At 69.3% G+C, this 17,070-nt stretch overlaps 7 protein-coding genes across 7 annotated transcripts in view; 5 read left to right on the forward strand and 2 right to left on the reverse strand.

Annotated features, from left to right (window-relative positions):
• The window catches only part of EMIHUDRAFT_420741 (hypothetical protein), a 2,791-nt gene extending 1,275 nt beyond the window's left edge, over positions 1-1,516 (forward strand). Inside the window, exons 4-9 of the mRNA XM_005793802.1 lie at positions 208-280; positions 426-575; positions 651-711; positions 785-849; positions 921-1,032; positions 1,117-1,516. Of these exons, the coding sequence (XP_005793859.1) occupies positions 208-280; positions 426-575; positions 651-711; positions 785-849; positions 921-1,032; positions 1,117-1,214 (559 nt within the window). The 3' untranslated portion in view covers positions 1,215-1,516. The remainder of the gene's footprint in view (positions 1-207; positions 281-425; positions 576-650; positions 712-784; positions 850-920; positions 1,033-1,116) is intronic.
• EMIHUDRAFT_433363 (hypothetical protein) lies at positions 1,474-2,792 on the reverse strand. The gene is made up of 3 exons (XM_005793803.1): positions 2,669-2,792; positions 2,472-2,602; positions 1,474-2,396 (listed from the first exon to the last, which is right to left on the reverse strand). The coding sequence occupies exons 1-3, from the start codon at positions 2,758-2,760 to the stop codon at positions 1,876-1,878; spliced, it is 744 nt and encodes a 247-aa protein (XP_005793860.1). The 5' UTR covers positions 2,761-2,792; the 3' UTR covers positions 1,474-1,875.
• Positions 2,793-2,895: 103 nt separating this feature from the next.
• On the forward strand, positions 2,896-4,669 carry EMIHUDRAFT_448796 (hypothetical protein). The gene is made up of 4 exons (XM_005793804.1): positions 2,896-3,556; positions 3,667-3,799; positions 3,975-4,127; positions 4,407-4,669. Exons 1-4 carry the CDS (start codon positions 2,910-2,912, stop codon positions 4,602-4,604), a joined length of 1,131 nt encoding a protein of 376 aa, XP_005793861.1. The 5' UTR covers positions 2,896-2,909; the 3' UTR covers positions 4,605-4,669.
• A 75-nt stretch (positions 4,670-4,744) lies between these two features.
• Positions 4,745-8,722, forward strand: EMIHUDRAFT_448797 (hypothetical protein; the record flags this gene model as incomplete). The annotated part of the gene is made up of 9 exons (XM_005793805.1): positions 4,745-4,843; positions 4,922-5,170; positions 5,270-5,315; positions 5,565-5,872; positions 6,062-6,156; positions 6,316-6,643; positions 6,944-7,066; positions 7,403-7,723; positions 7,964-8,722. The coding sequence occupies 9 exons, from the start codon at positions 4,745-4,747 to the stop codon at positions 8,564-8,566; spliced, it is 2,172 nt and encodes a 723-aa protein (XP_005793862.1). The 3' UTR covers positions 8,567-8,722.
• Positions 8,723-9,662: 940 nt separating this feature from the next.
• Positions 9,663-11,154, forward strand: EMIHUDRAFT_199814 (hypothetical protein; the record flags this gene model as incomplete). The annotated part of the gene is made up of 3 exons (XM_005793806.1): positions 9,663-9,852; positions 10,144-10,190; positions 10,450-11,154. 3 exons carry the CDS (start codon positions 9,663-9,665, stop codon positions 11,152-11,154), a joined length of 942 nt encoding a protein of 313 aa, XP_005793863.1.
• Positions 11,155-12,506: 1,352 nt separating this feature from the next.
• Positions 12,507-14,733, forward strand: EMIHUDRAFT_199815 (hypothetical protein; the record flags this gene model as incomplete). Its single annotated transcript, XM_005793807.1, has 5 exons — positions 12,507-12,902; positions 13,054-13,239; positions 13,576-13,643; positions 13,734-13,794; positions 14,209-14,733. 5 exons carry the CDS (start codon positions 12,507-12,509, stop codon positions 14,731-14,733), a joined length of 1,236 nt encoding a protein of 411 aa, XP_005793864.1.
• Positions 14,734-14,810: 77 nt separating this feature from the next.
• EMIHUDRAFT_351367 (hypothetical protein) lies at positions 14,811-15,214 on the reverse strand. Its single transcript, XM_005793808.1, has one exon. It carries the CDS (start codon positions 15,189-15,191, stop codon positions 14,958-14,960), a length of 234 nt encoding a protein of 77 aa, XP_005793865.1. The 5' UTR covers positions 15,192-15,214; the 3' UTR covers positions 14,811-14,957.
• Between the last annotated feature and the right edge of the window lie 1,856 nt (positions 15,215-17,070).

Below are 17,070 nucleotides of genomic sequence, written 5' to 3' on the forward strand. Positions count from 1 at the left end.
CGCCTCCCCCGGCCCGCGCCACCTGTCGGCCCGCCTCCCTCTGCCGCCTCCCTCTACCGCCTCCCTCTGCCGCCTCCCTCTGCCGCCTCCCTCTGCCGCCTACCTCTGCCGCCTCCCTCTGCCGCCTCCCTCTGCCGCCTCCCTCTGCCGCCTCCCTCTGCCGCCTACCTCTGCCGCCTCCCTCTGCCGCCTCCCTCTGCCGCGAAGGTGCTCAAGACGGTGGACGTGTCGTACGGCGGAGAGAACGGCTTCAACCAGGCGCGAGCTGGGCAGTCGCGAGGTAGTCGAGGGGTGAGGAGGCACTCCCTACAGAGAGGGCACAGGCGGGTTGAGTTCCCAGCCGTGCGCAGATAGCCGTGCAGACGGGGGGCGGCGCGGTCGCGGCATGCTGCCGCGGTGAGGCGTTCCTTCGTTTGTGCGGGCAGGCGATTGAGCTGTCGGCCGAGACGCTGGGCAACGTCAAGTTCGTGCAGGAGAAGAAGCTCATCTCGCAGTACTTTGAGCAGATCTCGCAGGACACGGGCAAGTTTTGCTTTGGGATCGACGACACGCTCAAGGGGCTCGAGATGGGCGCCGTGCAGATCCTCATCGTGTGGGAGAACCTTCAGGAAGGCCAGGAACCTTCTAGGAACCTTCTAGGCGCCGTGCAGATCCTCATCGTGTGGGAGAACCTGGCGACCTTGCGGTACACGCTCAAGGACGCAAACAGTGGCGCGCGGCGGCCTCGCGCCCCTCCCCCCGCAAGCCGCGCGCCCGTCACCCCGCCGCCGCCGCTCGCGTGCAGGGGAGGAGGAGGTGAGGCACATGTCGCCCGAGCAGGAGGCCGACAAGTCCAACTTCGTCTCCAAGGCACCGCCCGCTCGGTGCCCTCCCGCCCGCCACACCTCGCTCTGACGGGCCGCCTAGCATTCGCCGCGCAGGAGGGCGCCGACCTCGAGGTGGTCGACAAGGTGCAGCTGGTCGAGTGGTTCGCGTCCAACTACAAAAACTTTGGCGCGACGCTCGAGTTTGTGACAAACCGCTCGCAAGAGGGCGCGCCGCCCGCCGCCGCCCTGCGCCGCCCCTCTCCAGCGCGGGGGGCGCGGCCTGACGCAGCCCTCTCCCGCCCCGCGACAGGCTCGCAGTTTGTCAAGGGGTTTGGCGGGGTGGGAGGCATCCTCCGGTACAAGGTCGATTTCATGGAGCACGACTACGACAACGACGACTCGGACTAGCCGCTCCGCGCGGGGAGCCACCGGGGAGCCACCGCCGCCGGACCGGCCGCGGAGGGGGACGGGGCCGCGTCCCGCCAACGGCAGCCGCGCCCGCCGTTCGCACGCCACCGGGCGGTTCCGGGACGCGGGAGCCGCGTGCCTCGACCCCTCCGACGGCGTGATGGCGCGGTCTTCGGAGAAGATTCATTGTATCTATAATCTATAATCTGTGGTGTGTCGACCCCCTCGCTGCGCATGTCCCGGGAGACTACGTGTTGTGGCGTCCAGAAGAACGTTCACATGAAAAAATTACTCCCGTATGCCATACCGTGTGTGTAGTGTGTGTGTGGTTGCTTTGAGCCCCCACCATCACACGCCTCTGCGGCGTGCGGGTTGCGCGCCGCGCCGCAAGAGCTCCAAGGCGCGCTCGGGGCCCGGCTCTGACCGAGCCGGTAGAGAGCAGCACACGCGCCGTCTCAATACGCCAGTCGACACCCACCCCCTGCGCGTCCCCGCCGGCGCGCCGGCTCGATAACGATACACCAGAGCCCGCCACGGCGTGGCGTCGCCGCCATCCAGCCGCGTCACCCCCCCGCCGCGCCATCCGAGGCCCGAGAGCCCTCCAGAGGCGTCCTTTACGGGGCTGGGAGGCCCGAGATGATCGACGCCTCCAGCCGACGCATCAGTCGACGGGCGTGGCGTCGGGCATGTCATCGTCGGCGGCGTGTGCGCTGCTCCGGATCTGGCGCGCCGTCGACTTGCACTCCTTGAGGGTGCTGAAGGTGGTGGGGGTCTTGCAGACGGGGCACTGGCTGCGCCGGCTGCCAACCAGCCAGCTGTGGATGCCCTTGTGCGAGAAGACGCAGCGGGGGGTGTGGCCGGGCAGATGCGCCGCGCTCATCGGCCGCAGCTCGCCCTTGTCGCTCATCCGCGTCTGCAGGATGGGGCAAGTGAAGTTGAGCGTCTGCTGCGTCATGACGGGATCGTCGTCGTCGCCAGAGCCGGAACCGCCGGCAATCCGCTCCCGCAGGCTCGCCAGCTGGCGCGCATCGGGGTGCGCCCGGAAGGCGGCGTCGCCCCTGTCGCCGCTGCCTCCCGCCCGCTGCCGCGAGGCGGCGCTCTCGAGGTGCTCCTTGAAGCCGGCCTCGAGCTCGTCGGGCGCGCTCGGCGCGGCGGAGGAGAGGTAGTCGTTGACGCTTCCGACTGGAGGGCGGGACGGCGACGGGCGCTCTCAGCGCAGCGATTGGGGCGGGCGTGGACCGTCAGGAGCGCGCGCACGTGCATTCGCGGCGGCCTCCGAGCTGATCAGGTCGCGCAGCACCGCCTCGCACTTGTCGAGCATCGCGAGGGTGCGCTCATCGCCCAGGTCGGCCCGGCTGTCCACCAGGTCGTTCGCCTTCTCGATGAGCCTAGCGCGGGGAGAGCGCGGCTCTCGGAGGCGGCGGGTAGGCCGCGCTCGCCGCGGCGGCGCACGCCTGTCGATGCAGACTTTGGTGTTTGACTTGAAAGTGCCGGCCTCCTGCACGATCTTGTGCGAGGCGTTCTGCGCGTGCACGGTGGCGGCCATCCCTTGGAGGAGCGGAGGAGCGGGAGTGGGAGTTGGCGGGCGAAATTCTTTTTCTACGGAATTCCTTACCAGCATCTTTTTCTTTCTCCTCGCGGCGCGGTTTGTTTTGTTCCTCTTTCGCGAGCGAGTTTCTCGTCTTTCCACGTGCTATGAGCAGGAAGCGCAAGCAGCGGCCGCCTCCTTCCACCGAGGCTGCGGGCGGCGACCCGCTGGCCGCCACGCTTGCCCGCTGGCTCAAGAGCCGCGGCGTCGTCTGGTCTAGCGCGCGCGTCGCGACAACGAGGGAGGGCGTGGTGGCGGGCTACGGCTGTGTCGCGCTCCAGCCTCTGCGGCGAGGCGAGGAGCTCTTCCGCGTGCCGCGCGCCGCGTGCCTCGGCGCAACCTCCGCGGGCGCCGACGCGGACGGCACGGACGGCGACTGTCAGCGGCGCCTCGCCCTCGCGCTTCTCGAGGCCACTGCCGACTGGGCGCCGTTCCTCGCGATGCTGACGCCGGCGCGGTGCCCGTGGGTGTGGAGCGAGTCGGAGCGGCGGCAGCTCGACGGCACGGAGCTCGAGCCCGTCGTCGAGGCCAAGCTCCGCGCGCTCGCCGAGGAGCACGCCTCGCTCCCGCAGGCCGTGGCGGAAGCCTGCGGCGCGGAGCGGTACGCGGAGCTCTGCGCGCTCGCCGCGTCGCACGCCAACCCGTGGTGGGGCGGCTGCATCGCCCCCTTCAACACGACGCTCAACTGGGCGCGCCGGCCAAACGTCTCCTTTGAGCCGCGCGGCTCGAAGTGGGTGGTGGGCGTCGCGACGAGGTCCGCCACACCAGCCTCCCCGCCCGACCCTATCGCAGCAGCCGCCCGCCACGCCCGCCTTCTCGACATGGAGGCCGCTGTCGCCACACTGTGTCACTTCCCTGCCGCAGGCGCATCCGCGCGGGCGAGGAGCTGACCCAGGCCTACGGCGGCGCCACGGCACGCCCTCGCCATGCCTGCCTCGGATGTGCCTCGGATGGCAGTCGTGCCGCGCCACCTGACGTGCCTGGCGCTGCGGACTTGGTAGGCGGACCTCGTCTACAGGTGCGGCTTCGCCCCGCCCCCCGCCGCAGAGGGGGAGGAGGACGGGAGCGGCAGCGACGACAGCGACGACGGCGACGGCGACGACGTCGTTCAGGTCTCGCTCGGGGCGCTGGCGCGGGCCGTGCACGCCGCGAGCGGTGGCGGCGGGGAGGAGGGCGGCGGGGAGGAGGGCGGCGGTTCTTCCCGGCTGGTGCGGGAGCGAAGCGGTGCGCTCGAGCGGAGCGGCGCCGTCGAGCCCAGCCCGTGGGACGGCGTCGACCAGCTCACATTCGAGCTCGGTCCGCGCGGCGAGGGCACTGCTCGGCTGGTGGGGGCGGCCTTGCTGCTGCTGGCGCCGGAGGCGGAGTGGCGGCGCGCCGTCGGCGCGCTGGACGCGGGCGGCGCGGAGGGCGGCGCGGGGGACGACGACCGTGCGGCGGCGGCGCTGCTCGGCGGCGTGGTTGGCGCGAGCGAGTCGGAGCGGCGCTCGCTGGCTCGGGTCGGCGAGGAGGAGGGCGGCGAGGAGGGCGACCCGTGGCCGAGCCTGCTGCACGCCGCTCTCCTGGGCGGCGGCGGGCGGCGGGCGGTGATGGAGCGCGCGCGGCAGGTGGCTGCCGCCGCGGTCGCCGACAGGGAGGCCGCCCTCGGCCTCGCTCCGACCATGTCTCGGCTGCAAGGCGTCAGTGCCGAGGTGCACTGCGTCTGCTCCCGCCTCCGCGCGTGCGAGCGGTCCGTCCTGCGCTCCGCGGCCGACGCGCTTTCCGCCCCGCCCGAGGCGGCGGTGTCGGCGCGCTTGTTCGGGTGACGCCAGCTTGTTCGGGGAGGGGGGGGACGGTGTGCCAAAAAGAAAATCGGGCCCTCTCTTCTCCTACCCGACCTACCTGCCAGCCAGAGCGGCTCGGCCCCCCCCCCCCCCTCTCTCTTCTCCCGTTGCACCTACCTGCCATGTCCATCTCCAAGTCCTTTCGCTACCAGGCCGAGTCTAGCGGGCTGCACCCAGACAGGTCGCTCTGCCCCTATTGTGGAGCGCGAAAGCGAATGCACGTCTGCCGCTGGGCGTGGCCGAGCAGCCGAAACAGCAGCAGAGCCGTAATCAGTGCGGCATCGCCTGCAGCTGCCCAGGCACACAGCGGCGGCAGCGTCCGCATCAACCTGTCCGAGCTTACGCCTGCTGTTCCCGAGGCTGCCGGCCATTCTCCGGTCGAGTCGGACTGGCTCAGCGACGGGCCTCGCGTTGGGGCTAGGGTGCTGCGGCGCCTCAAGGGCCACGGGCACGTCCATGCCGTGGTTCAGCTCTACCTGCCGGCGGGCGCGGATGACGAGCCCGCGCTTTGGCGCATCCGGCATGCGGACGGGGATGAAGAGGATCTGGTGCGCACACCCAGCCTCATCGCCGTCAGCACCGCCTCGTCGCTGCACCGCCCCTCGGGACCGCTATGCCTCACCCTCCCCTCGCCTCCGCTCGCACAGGAGGAGTACGAGCTGCTCGAGGCGCTGCAGCGCTTCGCCACCAGTCGTGCGGGCAGGGCCAGGGCGGCGGCGGAGGCGGCGGGTGGACACGCGCGGGTGGCGGGGCAGGCGGAGACGTCAAGCTCGGGAGGGCCAGTGCGGGCGGCAGCGGCGGCAGGGGTTGCGGACGACGCGGAGGGAGAGACGGCGGAGGAGGCGGAGGCGGAGGCGGGCTCAGCAGGTTTTACCGCCTCGCCGCCGCCTCCGCCGCCTCCGCCGCACAGGGAGGCTGCACCCGCCGCGCCGCTCGTGACAGAGGCGGAGGGGCTACGCTTGCACCTCTCCAGCAGCAGCAGCACCGGGTACAAGGGCGTGCGCGCGGACAGGAGCCGCTTCAAGGCGCAGCGCAGGGTGGGTGGAAGGCTGCTCTCCATCGGCACCTTCAACACGGCGGTGGAGGCGGCGGTGGCGTGGGCGCGTGCGGTCGGCGAGTACCAGCCTCCGACGGTGGCGACGGAGGCGGACGGGCTGCGGCTGCACCTCTCGAGCAGCAGCAACGCCGGCTACAGGTGCGTGTTCCAGCACGCCTCTGGCCGCAGGAGCCGCTTCCAGGCGCAGCACAAGGTGAACGGACGAAAGGTCTCCCTCGGCTACTTCGACACGGCGGTGGAGGCGGCGGTGGCGTACGCGCGGGCGGTCGGGCAGACGGAGGCGGCAGGCGCGGCGGAGGAGGGCGACGAAGTAGGCGGCGAGGAGGAGGGCGGCGAGGAGGGCGGGTGGAGCGGTGGCGGCGAGGAGGAGAGCCACTTCCAGGTGGGAGGCCGCGTCGCTGTACAGTACTCTGACGGCGCCTTGTACCCGGGCGAGATCGTGGGCTTTGACGGTGCGTCGAGCCTGTACTCGGTGCGGTGCGACGACGGCGAGTTGCTGGAGGACGTCTCGCTGCACGAGATGCTGCGAGAGGTGGGAGAGGGCGAGTGGGAGGAGCAGGAGCGAGCGAGCGGGGAGGGGATGGAGGTGGAGGAGGCGGAGGCGGCAGCGGGCTCAGCAGGGCCTCCGCCGCACAGGGAGGCTGCACCCGCCGCGCCGCTCGTGACAGAGGCGGAGGGACTGCAGCTGCACCTCTCGAGCAGCACCAGCACCGGCTACAGTGGCGTGCGCGCGGACAGGAGCCGCTTCAAGGCGCAGCGCAGGGTGGGTGGAAGGATGGTCTACTTGGGCTCCTTCGCCACGGCGGTGGAGGCGGCGGTGGCGTACGCGCGGGCGGGCGGCGAGTACCAGCCTCCGGCTCCTCCGACGGTGGCGACAGAGGCGGAGGGGCTGCGGCTGCACCTCTCGAGCAGCAGCAGCACCGGCTACAAGAACGTGGGCAAGCTACCCTCTGGCCGCTACCAGGTGCAGCACAAGGTGGGCGGAAGGCAGGTCTACTTGGGCTCCTTCGCCACGGCGGTGGAGGCGGCGGTGGCGTACGCGCGGGCGAAGGCGGGAAAGGCGAGAGGGCCAGAGCGGGCCGCGGAGGAGGCAGGGTCGGCGGAGGGCGCGGAGGCGGAGGGGATGGAGGTGGAGCAGGCGGAGGAAGCGGAGGCGGAGGGCTCAGCAGGCGGGGAGAAGGGAGAGAGGGCGGAGGAGGCGGAGGCGGGCTCAGCAGGTTTTACCGCCTCGCCGCCGCCTCCGCCGCCTCCGCCGCACAGGGAGGCTGCACCCGCCGCGCCGCTCGTGACAGAGGCGGAGGGACTGCAGCTGCACCTCTCGAGCAGCACCAGCACCGGGTACAGTGGCGTGCGCGCGGACAGGAGCCGCTTCAAGGCGCAGCGCAGGGTGGGTGGAAGGATGGTCTACTTGGGCTCCTTCGCCACGGCGGTGGAGGCGGCGGTGGCGTACGCGCGGGCGGTCGGGCAGGCGGAGGCGGCAGGCGCGGCGGCGGTGCCGGCGGAGGAGGGCGACGAAGTAGGCGGCGAGGAGGAGGGCGGCGAGGAGGAGGAAGAGGCTGTGGAGGCCAGGGAGATGGAGGCGATGGAGGCAGAGGAGGCGGAGGAGGCAGCGGCGGCGGCGGCGGAGGAGGAGGAGGGCGCAGAGGGGGCGCCGGAGGAGGAAGAGGCGGCGGAGGCCGCAGGCACGGCGGCCGTTTCCGCCGCCGCGCCGCTCGTGACAGAGGCGGAGGGGCTGCGTCTGCACCTCTCCAGCAGCAACGCCACCGGCTACAAGGGCGTGTACGAGCACTCTGGCCGCTTCAAGGCGCAGCGCAGGGTGGGTGGAAGGCTGGGCTCCATCGGCAAGTTCGACACGGCGGTGGAGGCGGCGGTGGCGTACGCGCGTGCGGTCGGCGAGTACCAGCCTCCGGCTCCTCCGACGGTGGCGACTGAGGCGGAGGGGCTGCGTCTGCACCTCTCTAGCAGCGGCGGCACCGGCTACAAAGGAGTAGCGCGGCGCCCCTCTGGCCGCTTCTCGGCGCAGCACTGGGTGGACGGAAGGCTGGTAGGCCTCGGCTACTTCGACACGGCGGTGGAGGCGGCGGTGGCGTACGCGCGGGCGGTCGGGCAGGCGGAGGCGGCAGGCGCGGGAGGGCCAGCGCGGGCAGCAGCGGCGGCGGGGGAGGCGGAGGCGGGGGAGACGGAGGAGGAAGAGGCTGTGGAGGCCAGGGAGATGGAGGCGATGGAGGCAGAGTAGGCGGAGGAGGCAGCGGCGGCGGCGGAGGAGGAGGATGTGCCGCCGCAGGCCGAGGGGTTGCGTTTGCACCTCTCCGGCTGCACGGGCTCCGCTGGCCTGGCTGCCGGCTCTCCGTGCTGGGCCAAGCTACGCGGCTCGCCTTGGTGGCCTGCACTCATCAGCGCGGAGGAGGGCGAGTCGGTGCGGGTGCGCTTCTGCGGCACGGGCAACGTGGCGACACTCGAGCGCGCGAGCTGCATCAAGTCGCTCCGCGAGGACGAGCGCCTCTTCGACGCCACGCGCTGGGGCAAGGACTTTGGGCGGCCAAAGTGGAAGCACCTTCGCGCGCCCTTTGCGAGTGCCGTCGCTCAGGCACTCGAGGTCGAGGCGGCCCTCCCGCATGCGCCGCCGGGCGCGCTAAGCCGAGGACCGGCCGGAAGCTCCGCAGACAACGCGAGGCGGTGCGACGAGCGGCCGCCCAAGCGTCGTCGCACCTCGGCTGCGCAGGAGGCGGTGCAGATGGTGGCAGACCTGGAGACGGCGGACGCGGAGCTCGACGCGCCGCCTGTGCGGAGGTGCGCCGTCACGCTCGACCGCTGCTTGCCCAGCAGCGCCAACCGCGGCGCGGCCCCTCCTCGCCTCGGCATCGGCGACGGGTGGGCCGCCTCGTAATGTTGTTCAAGTGTTCACCCCAGCCCATAGGCAAAGCCGTACGTAAAATGGCTAGCGGGCGAGCTCTAAACATTCACGTCTACAAAGTATTCGCCGATAACGATTGGGGTAGCGGGCTTGTTGTGCGAGTATATGGGCCAAAAGCGTCGAAAATGTCCCAAAAAGCGTGTCTAGAGTTTGTTGCAGCCCCACAGCTGGCGCGCGCTGCCAGGAAGCACCGCTCGCGTGTCGGCGGCACTCCCTGGCACCCAGGGAGTGCCGCGAACCGACCAGACCGAATGGGCTCGACGCCGCGCTCGCTGTGGGGCTGCAACAAAGTCGCCGCCGAGCGTGCCACCGACGGCGTCCTGGCGGAGGTGGTGGAGTTTGAGACCTGAGGCTGCGGAGGTGACGCCTGAGGTACCGGGCCGTGCACGGCGACTCAGCCGGCGACCGCCACGGGCTCAGACGAGACTTGTCGACTCGTTACGGCTCAGCTTCACCGTGGTCATCGGGCGTCTGTCGACGTCAGGACCACCATACAGCTCGCGGGTTTGAGGTCGCAAGAGCCAAGATGGTGGCGTTTGGACATCCCAACCATCACACAAGACAGCCTGTAGGTGATGGCGGGACGGCGCAGTGTTTGTGGCACTCGGCAGTAGGCACCCGCGGCACGGCCCCGCTGTCGGCTCTCACGGGCTGCGGAACCGGCCCCAGAGGGAGCCGGTCCGGGCGAGTGTGGCAGCTCCTGCGCTAGTATGGGCACCCTCTATCATAGCACTACTGATCCTGGTCATTAGAGCTGCCAGGGATAGCGTCAGGAGCCGGTAGGAGTCAAAACCTCTCATATTTGAGACATCGTGTCCCATATACTCGCACAACGAGCCAGCGGTAGGGGCCCTAACTCGTGATAGGCCACTAGTTTCCCGCAGGAGACTCACGGAGATCCTCTCCTCTCCTACCTCTTCTTCTGCCTCTGCGTCCTTCACGGACTCTCCGTGGACATCTTTTACTTCATCTTTTACGGAAGTTTGAACTTCCGTGTGTGTCGGGCGCTCCCGCCCGCTCGCTGCTCTGATGAGCGCGGCTTCCGCTGCTCTCTCCTGCTCACCTGGCCATGACGCCGCTCCTCGTCCTTGGCCGCGCCAGGCTCTCCTTCCTACTGCGCCAGCCCTTCGGCTGCACCAGTTCTTTCTTCTCCGTGCAGGATCTGTGCGTCTGCGCCATTGTTGCTGTTGCTGGCGACTGTCCTTGGCAGCAGTGCACGATGGGCGATGGCCTCATCTGCTTGCCTGCGATGCTCTGCGGTCGCCTCGGCCCTGCCACAGCGGCCTCGTCCACCTGGAGACCTGAGTCGGTGGCTCCACAGCCCGCTCTGAGGAATGCTGTTGCATCTCAACTCGTGGCGTGCCTCTCTCTTCTCTCCGTCAGGGATACTGCGTAGCCCTTCCTGGTGGAGGCGCGCGCGATTCCGTGACTCTCCTTTTACGCGCCAATGTACCCTCACCGAAGGTGCATAGGAGTGAATCCGAGTGAAACTAGTTCGGGCATTCGCGAAGGTTGGTGTATGTGCCGCGCCGCGTCCCTACGGCATCGAGACCCCGCGGTAAACCATTGTATTATGCTCGCCCTGCTTCTCGCCCCGGTGCGCCAGTGCAACCATCAGCGGATCAGCGTCAGCCAGACCCGCGTTACCTCCCTCAGCTCGAGAGCTCTGCCGCACGCTGGGTGCAGCTTGTCCTTTGCAGGTCCCGCGTTTTCGCCCGTGCTGCCCACTGCACGGCTCGGCAGCACTGCTGTGAGGCCTCACTGTGCTGTCGTGGCGAGTTCTGGGGCCATGATAGGGTCACAGTGCGGCCCGGTTGTGGATGCAGCCCCGGTCGTGTTTCGTATGAACTTCGCAGAACGCGTCTAGCCATAAGGCGGACGTGGGCGCCCGCACGACCGCAGTGCAGCTCGTCAACAGCCACAACGGTCGTCAGCTGTCTGCCGGCGCCGACAGCGTGAATAACACCATCCGCGTGAATGCTACGCGGGCTGCACGTGCGCGTTTGCGGGCCTGTGCCGACAACGTCTCGCTCCTCTTCTATAGCGACGAATGGGTCAAGGGCGGGCCCGTGCCGGACAACGACGCGCGGCTGGTCGCGCTGCTCAATCAGATGAACAATAGCAAATGCGTCGTGCCGCCGCCCTTTGGCAAACTAAAGGCGTTCAAGCTCTCGGAATCACTCGCCAAACGGCACCGCAGCGGTGCGATCGTCGACGTATTTCGGATCGCCATGGAGGACCACAGCGCCAGGGCGGTGACTACATCCAACGTACATCACACCGACTCGTTGGTCGATAAGCCGGCGCCAAAGGAAAGATCAAAGGCGTTCAAGTTGCCGTCGGCAGGCTTCTACGCTGTCCACGCGGCGCTTTTGCTCTGCAGCTCGGTGTCGCTCTTTGGCTTTCAGGACAGCCCCCAAAAGACCTTTCACTACTGGGGCAACCAATCAGCACTCGACGCCTCCGGCAGCAGACGCTTCCACAACTTTGAAGCCGAGCACGAGTACTATCAGCGCAGGCTGAAGGACAGCGCGCGCGTGTGTGTCGCACAGGGTTCGTGATTTCACATGGAAACAGCGAATCGATTTCACTTTCACTTTCACTTCACATTTCATGTGAAACGAAATTTCACTTTTCCGCGAGCGAGTGCCGAGTGTGAACGTGAATAAGGACGGATGCTCCCACCGAGTTCCGACACTCTGACACTCACTTCACACTGGCGTGCTGTGGGCGAATACGGTGCCGATGGTGGGATGAACTCTCTCAGCAGGCGAGTATTGGGAGTATTTGCAGTCGAGAGTATCATTCTCGACGCATTGGGAGGGCGGCCGCGGCGGTGTAGCTGTAGGGGCGGCGGCGAGCTCCCGGTGGCAAATACTCGCCTCACAGTCCAAGATGGCGGCTCGCGCCCCCGGCCGTGCTCTGGCGTGCCTCTCTAGTCCCGCCTGCCACCCAGATACCGAGGGCGGGGCGCACTCTTCGACTTGGGCTATTATCTGGCCTCGGGAGGGCGGCCGCGGCGGTGTAGGGGCGGCGGCGAGCTCCCGGTGGCAAATACTCGCCTCACAGTCCAAGATGGCGGCTCGCGCCCCCGGCCGTGCTCTGGCGTGCCTCTCTAGTCCCGCCTGCCACCCAGATACCGAGGGCGGGGCGCACTCTTCGACTTGGGCTATTATCTGGCCTCGGGAGGGCGGCGGCGGCGGTGTAGGGGCGGCGGCGAGCTCCCGGTGGCAAATACTCGCCTCACAGTCCAAGATGGCGGCTCGCGCCCCCGATTTTTTTTTGCCCAAATCACCCCGTTTTTGCCCATTTTCGGTCACCCGTCAAAATATCTGAAGATCTGACCGGGGGATTCTCCCCAAACCTTGCTCAGCTGATCCAGCACGGGCCGTAGGCCAGCCCTGGGCAAAGAAACCAGTACCTCATCGGGCTTCCCTGAGCGTCACAGCTCGGTGATCGCGCCGGCCGGACACCACTGTAACGTCCGTTCCGGGCGTTTGAACGCGACCTTCGGGGGCAAAGACATGGGCTCTATGGCTCAGACTGGACTCCTCTTGGTCCCTTCTGATGCCCTAGGCCACACCTGGGCCTTACCTGGGGTCGTAGGGGCCGGGCAGGGTTTGCCCCCCCCCAACTGGCCCGAAGAACCTTAATGCCCGCAACCCTGGCGAGGTACTCCCACGCCTCTCGGGGTTTTTGTCTGGCCGAGTCAACCTGCTGGGGCGAGCCTCGGCGAGACTGCGTCAGCTGTTCCCACAGCAGGCTGGAAGTACCTCGCGCGCCGCGTCACCCGGAGGCGTCACAGTACGGGTAGGCCAGCCACGCCAACGCCAAACGCGCATATCCAGCAGTGCCCCCTAGTCCCAGTCCGATCCTTCTCGCTCTCTCCTCCCTGTCCGAAGCGAAGCACTACATGATGCAGCCGGGCTTCGCGCGCGGCTGTGCCTCTGGCGCCGGGCTCGCCACGGCCTGCGCGCTCGTCCTGGCCTTCCTCGCGTGGCGACAGCTGCCCGCCCAGCCCGGCCAAACCGGCGGCTCGTGGGGCTCGAATGGCATCAGCGAATCGTCGTCGGGTGCACTCTTCCGCGCCGTAAAGGTGCGTTCGTACCAGGGTCCGCGGCGCTTCGCGGACTGGCGGCCGAGGCCGGATGCCAAGAAGGGAGCGCCGTCAAAGGAGTGCAGGCAGTGGGCGGTGGTCACCTCGATCTTCCCGCCGACACAGACGGTGCGGCAGCTCGCCGCTCTACCATCGTGGTGCGTGGTCGTGGCGGGCGACAAGAAGGGCCCCGTCGAGTACAACCTCTCTGGCGTCCTCTACCTGACGCCAGCCATGCAGGCAGCTTGGACCTCCTCCCTGCGGCTTGGATCTCCTCCCTGCGGCGCTGGCCTCGCTTCGCGCCCCCCGCTCCACGGCTCGCCCCGCGCACCGCTGCCCAGCCCGCCTTCTCTCGGCTTGGCAGGAGGCGCTCCCCTTCGAGTCCAAGGCGGAGCTGCGCTGGAACCACTTTGGCCGCAAGAACCTCGGCTTCCTCTATGCGATCCAGCACGGCGCCCGCTGGGTGTACGACACCGACGACGACAACGAGCTCCTCTTCCCGGGCCCGCGCGCGATCCCGATCCCGCCGCCCGACGCGCTCGCCGACGAGGTGTACACGTCCGCGCGCCTCTACAACCTCTACCACCACCTCGCCGTCCTCCCGGGCAAGGCGCGCAGCCCACCACACACCGCCACGCCCACACACCGCCACGCCACCACACACCGCCACGCCCACACGCCACCACACACCGCGCTCCACCATCACACCGCACGCCACCATCGCACCACCGCTGCACCCAGCCGCCTGCACCCCGGATCCCCGCCGCCCCCCCCCCCGAGCCCGGCGCGCCTCTAACGCCCGAGATTACCCGAGATTACCCGAGATTACCCGAGCCCGGCGCGCCTCTAACGCCCGGCCCTCGAGCCCGGCCCACCCGCGTCGCAGGCGCACCTCCCCTGGCGCACCTGGCCGCGCGGCTTCCCGCTCGAGTCCATCAAGGACAACGCAACCACGTCCGCCGCCTTCCGCCGGCGCGCCCGGCCCTCGCGCCACATCCAAACCCTGGCCCTGACTCTTACCCTGCCCTGGCCAGAACACCCTAGGCGCGCCTGGCCCTCGCGCCGCATCGGCGTCTTCCAGTCCCTCGCGAACCACGACCCCGACGTGGACGGAATCTACCGGCTCACCCAGGACCTGCCCCTCTCCTTCAAGCCCTCCCTCGCCGGCACCGGAACCTCGTCCGCAGCGCTCGCAGGCCGGCCCCTCCCCTCTCCGTGGAGGCCCGGCGAGGCGGCGCCCGAGGCGGCGCGGCCTCCGCGCACCGGCCCCGCGCCGAGCCGGCAAGGCTCTGGCCGCTCGCTGGCCGAGCAGGGCGGGGGCGGCGGGCAGGGCGCGGTGGCGGCGGCCAGCAGGGGCGGTCGGCGGCTGAGCGGCGCGGAGGGGCGCGCCGCGCCGCCTCCGCTCCACAGTGCCGCCGCCGCCGCTGGCGGCGGCGGCGGCGGCGCGGCGCATGCGGCGAGGCCATCTGCAGCGCGGGCGGGCGGCGGCGCCTCCTCGCGCGCTATCACTCTGCGCGAGGGCAGCATGATGCCGTACAACGCCCAGGCGACGCTGCACGCGCAGCGCGCCCTCTGGTCGCTCCTGCTCCCGTGCTCCGTGCACGGGCGGGTGACCGACATCTGGCGCGCCTACTTCGCGCAGCGGCTGCTCTGGGACGTCGGGCTGCGGCTCGCCTTCTCGCCGCCGTGGGTGGTCCAGTTCCGCAACGCGCACAACTACCTCGCCGACTTCAACTCGGAGGTGCCTCTCTATCAGCAGGCGGGCGCGCTGGTCGGGGCGCTGCTCCGCTGGCAGCCGGCGGCGAGGACGCTGCCCGGCCGCTTCGAGGAGCTCTACGTCCACATGTACGAGCTCGGCATCGTCGGCCTCTCCGACGTGCGGCTGGCCCAGGCTTGGCTCGCCGACCTCGACCGCATCGGCTACCCCTTCCCGCCGATCCTCGACCGGCCTCCGCGGGCGGTCAAGCCGGCGAGGAGCGGCGGGGTGCGAGAGAGGCATGGAGAGAGGAGGGCCGCGACGAGTGGCGCCGGCCAGGCTACGTAGAGACTAGAGTCCAAAACGTGAGGAGCCGCCGAGGTCCTGAGCGCTGAGGAGGGCGCAGAGAGGAGTTTTTGTCCGGCGCGTGGTCTCTCTCATAAATGATTCTAGGGGACTCTTCTCTTCAGTCCACGACGAGCCTCTCTCGGACTCGGTCGCCTCGACCGTGTTCACACGCACATCATGCGCTTGGTGGGCCGCGGCGGCCGGGGCGGCGCAGCCGCAGGAGGTTACCTCGTGCCCCGCAAGGTGAGATCATACGTCCGTCGCTTCCGAGGGTCCGAGAGCACCGCGTGCGCCTCCTGGAGTCGCTTGAACGACTCCTCTGCCAGCGCCTCGCCATTCTTGTCGGGGTGGAGCTTACGTGCTAGCTTTCGGAACGCCTTTCGGACCTCCTCCTCGCTCGCCGTGCGCGGCAGCGAGAGCACCGTGTAGTGTGTCTCCGCGCGCAGCACTGCTCTCATCAGCTGAGCCAGCTGCGTGTCCTCTGGCGTCTGCTGCGGCGCCGCGGGCTCGCGCCCATCGCCCGCCCCGCTGCGGCGCGTCTCTCCCCACACCGCCCGCGGTGCTGCCGCCGCCTGCGCCGCCAGCCAGAGCAGCCCGGCCGTGAGCATGGCCCACAGATGGGCGAGGGCGGCGGCAAAGGCGGCAAAGGCGGCGACGAGCGCGGTGGACACGGCGTTACCCTCCACCCAGGCTGCCGAAGCACGCCCACCCGCCGCCTCCGTGTCTTTTGGGCGTGCCGCGTCCGCCCCAGGCCCCGCCGCCGCCCCTGCCGCCGCCCTCGCCGCCGCCCCTGCCGACCTGGGCCTGACAACCTCCACCTCGGCCTCGGCCTCCGCGGCGAGGCGCGCGGCTGCGAGCGCGGCGGCGTAGGTGGCGTTCCCGGGCTGCAGGGCCACAGCGCGGCTCAGCATCCGCACCCTCTCGCTGCTGATGCTCGTGCTCCGCATTGCTCGAACGTACCAGCTTGCCGCCGCCTCTGCGTTGGCAGCCCCGCGCGCCTGCTCGCGCGCCTCCTCGAGCGCGGCGCGAGCGGACCGCTCCAGCTTCGCCGCCGCCTCGGCGCGCGCGTGCGAGGTGCGCGAGTCCGAGCGGCGGGCGGCGGCCGCGGCAGCCTCCAGCACCGCCCTCGCTCGCTCGACCTTTCGCCGCCTCTCATCGTTGTCGGAGGCGTCGCGCTCGCGTCGGCGAGGAAGGAGCCGCTGCCGGAAGCCACTGAGGTAGGAGCGGCTCTTGGAGGCTCGTGGTCCGCGCGGAGACTTTGTCAGGCCGGCCTCGTCCATTCGCTTGAGCGCGTCGGCGTACAGCGCGGTGGACGGGCTGAGTCGCCTGGCCCGCCTGAGGTGAGAGATGGACGCGGACAGGTCCTCCTCCTCTAGGGAGCGCAGGGCGCGCTCGAAGGCCACCGAGGCCTCCGTCATGTGTGTGTTGTGCCACCGACTCGCTGTCCGACAAGGATGGCTGACTGCCGAAAAAGGAGCGGGCGGGCCTCTGCGCCGGGGAGGCGTTGTTGGCGGCTAGGACGCAAGCGTCCGTCGCCGTTTTCAAACTCGGGGCCCACTCCGCTACGCCCTACGCTCCGACCCGAATTTGGAGGGCCATGAAATTTAAGGTGTTGCTGCGCAAAAGGGGTGGCGCGCGGGCGCGCGCGCGGCGGCGGGCGTCGAGCGCGGAGCGGCAAACACAATGACGTCGGAAAGCTCTGCATCAAGTACGATACAGTAGGCTCTATAGCACGGAACCAGAGTGCAAAGCATCCTCTCCGTCCCGTGCAAAAGAGTGGCGAGGGCTCTGGGGGGGCGCGGGGGCCCCCGGAGGCACCGTGCGCCGCGCCGCAGTGCGGAAACGGGGCCCCGGCTCCGTTAGTCTCCGTTAGCACCAACTTCCCGAATCATTACGGTTGATTAGAGGGCATATTTGGAGAGATCTCGAGGAGTACATACAGATAGACCCTCCAACCATCAGAAACCTCCGACCTGATCGGTCGTACTGACCGCCGACAGATCACCCCAGACAGCAGACAGGCCGACGTCTGCACGCGGCCGGCCGGGCGAGAGGCTTGACACGATCCGACCCTGCGACCATGACGCTGCTGCTCTAGCTATCAGACATGCACTGCTGACTGCTGCCACAATGTGCGACCTGTGCTGGCCCACTTGGCGGCCTTCCCGGTCGGTGGTGAGGCGCAGTTCAGAGCTGTCGATGGCGCGATGCCGCACTGGTCCCACATTGGTGACACGAGACCACCAAGTTTGCCGTTCCAAGAGAGAGGTACCGGCGCTGTCCTGAGAAGGTGCGTGGTCCCTCTTGACTGCCCATGCGCGCGAGCGTGCGTAGGCA

The sequence above is a fragment of the Emiliania huxleyi genome (assembly GCF_000372725.1).
Source record: "Emiliania huxleyi CCMP1516 unplaced genomic scaffold EMIHUscaffold_10, whole genome shotgun sequence".
Classification (NCBI taxonomy): domain Eukaryota; phylum Haptophyta; order Isochrysidales; family Noelaerhabdaceae; genus Emiliania; species Emiliania huxleyi.

What these genes read in the sequence shown, in the direction of transcription:
- EMIHUDRAFT_433363 (XM_005793803.1), bottom strand. Translation starts at nt 2,760, where the DNA reads ATGGCCGCCACCGTGCACGCGCAGAACGCCTCGCACAAGATCGTGCAG. An exon ending in ACCAAAGTCTGCATCGACAG is followed by an intron (nt 2,603 to 2,668) that starts GCGTGCGCCGCC and finishes TCCCCGCGCTAG; the next exon opens with GCTCATCGAGAAGGCGAACG. An exon ending in GGAGGCCGCCGCGAATGCAC is followed by an intron (nt 2,397 to 2,471) that starts GTGCGCGCGCTC and finishes CCCGCCCTCCAG; the next exon opens with TCGGAAGCGTCAACGACTAC.
- EMIHUDRAFT_448796 (XM_005793804.1), top strand. Translation starts at nt 2,910, where the DNA reads ATGAGCAGGAAGCGCAAGCAGCGGCCGCCTCCTTCCACCGAGGCTGCG. An exon ending in TGCCTGGCGCTGCGGACTTG is followed by an intron (nt 3,800 to 3,974) that starts GTAGGCGGACCT and finishes GGCGGGGAGGAG; the next exon opens with GGCGGCGGGGAGGAGGGCGG. An exon ending in GCGAGGGCACTGCTCGGCTG is followed by an intron (nt 4,128 to 4,406) that starts GTGGGGGCGGCC and finishes CGCGCGCGGCAG; the next exon opens with GTGGCTGCCGCCGCGGTCGC.
- EMIHUDRAFT_351367 (XM_005793808.1), bottom strand. Translation starts at nt 15,191, where the DNA reads ATGAGAGCAGTGCTGCGCGCGGAGACACACTACACGGTGCTCTCGCTG.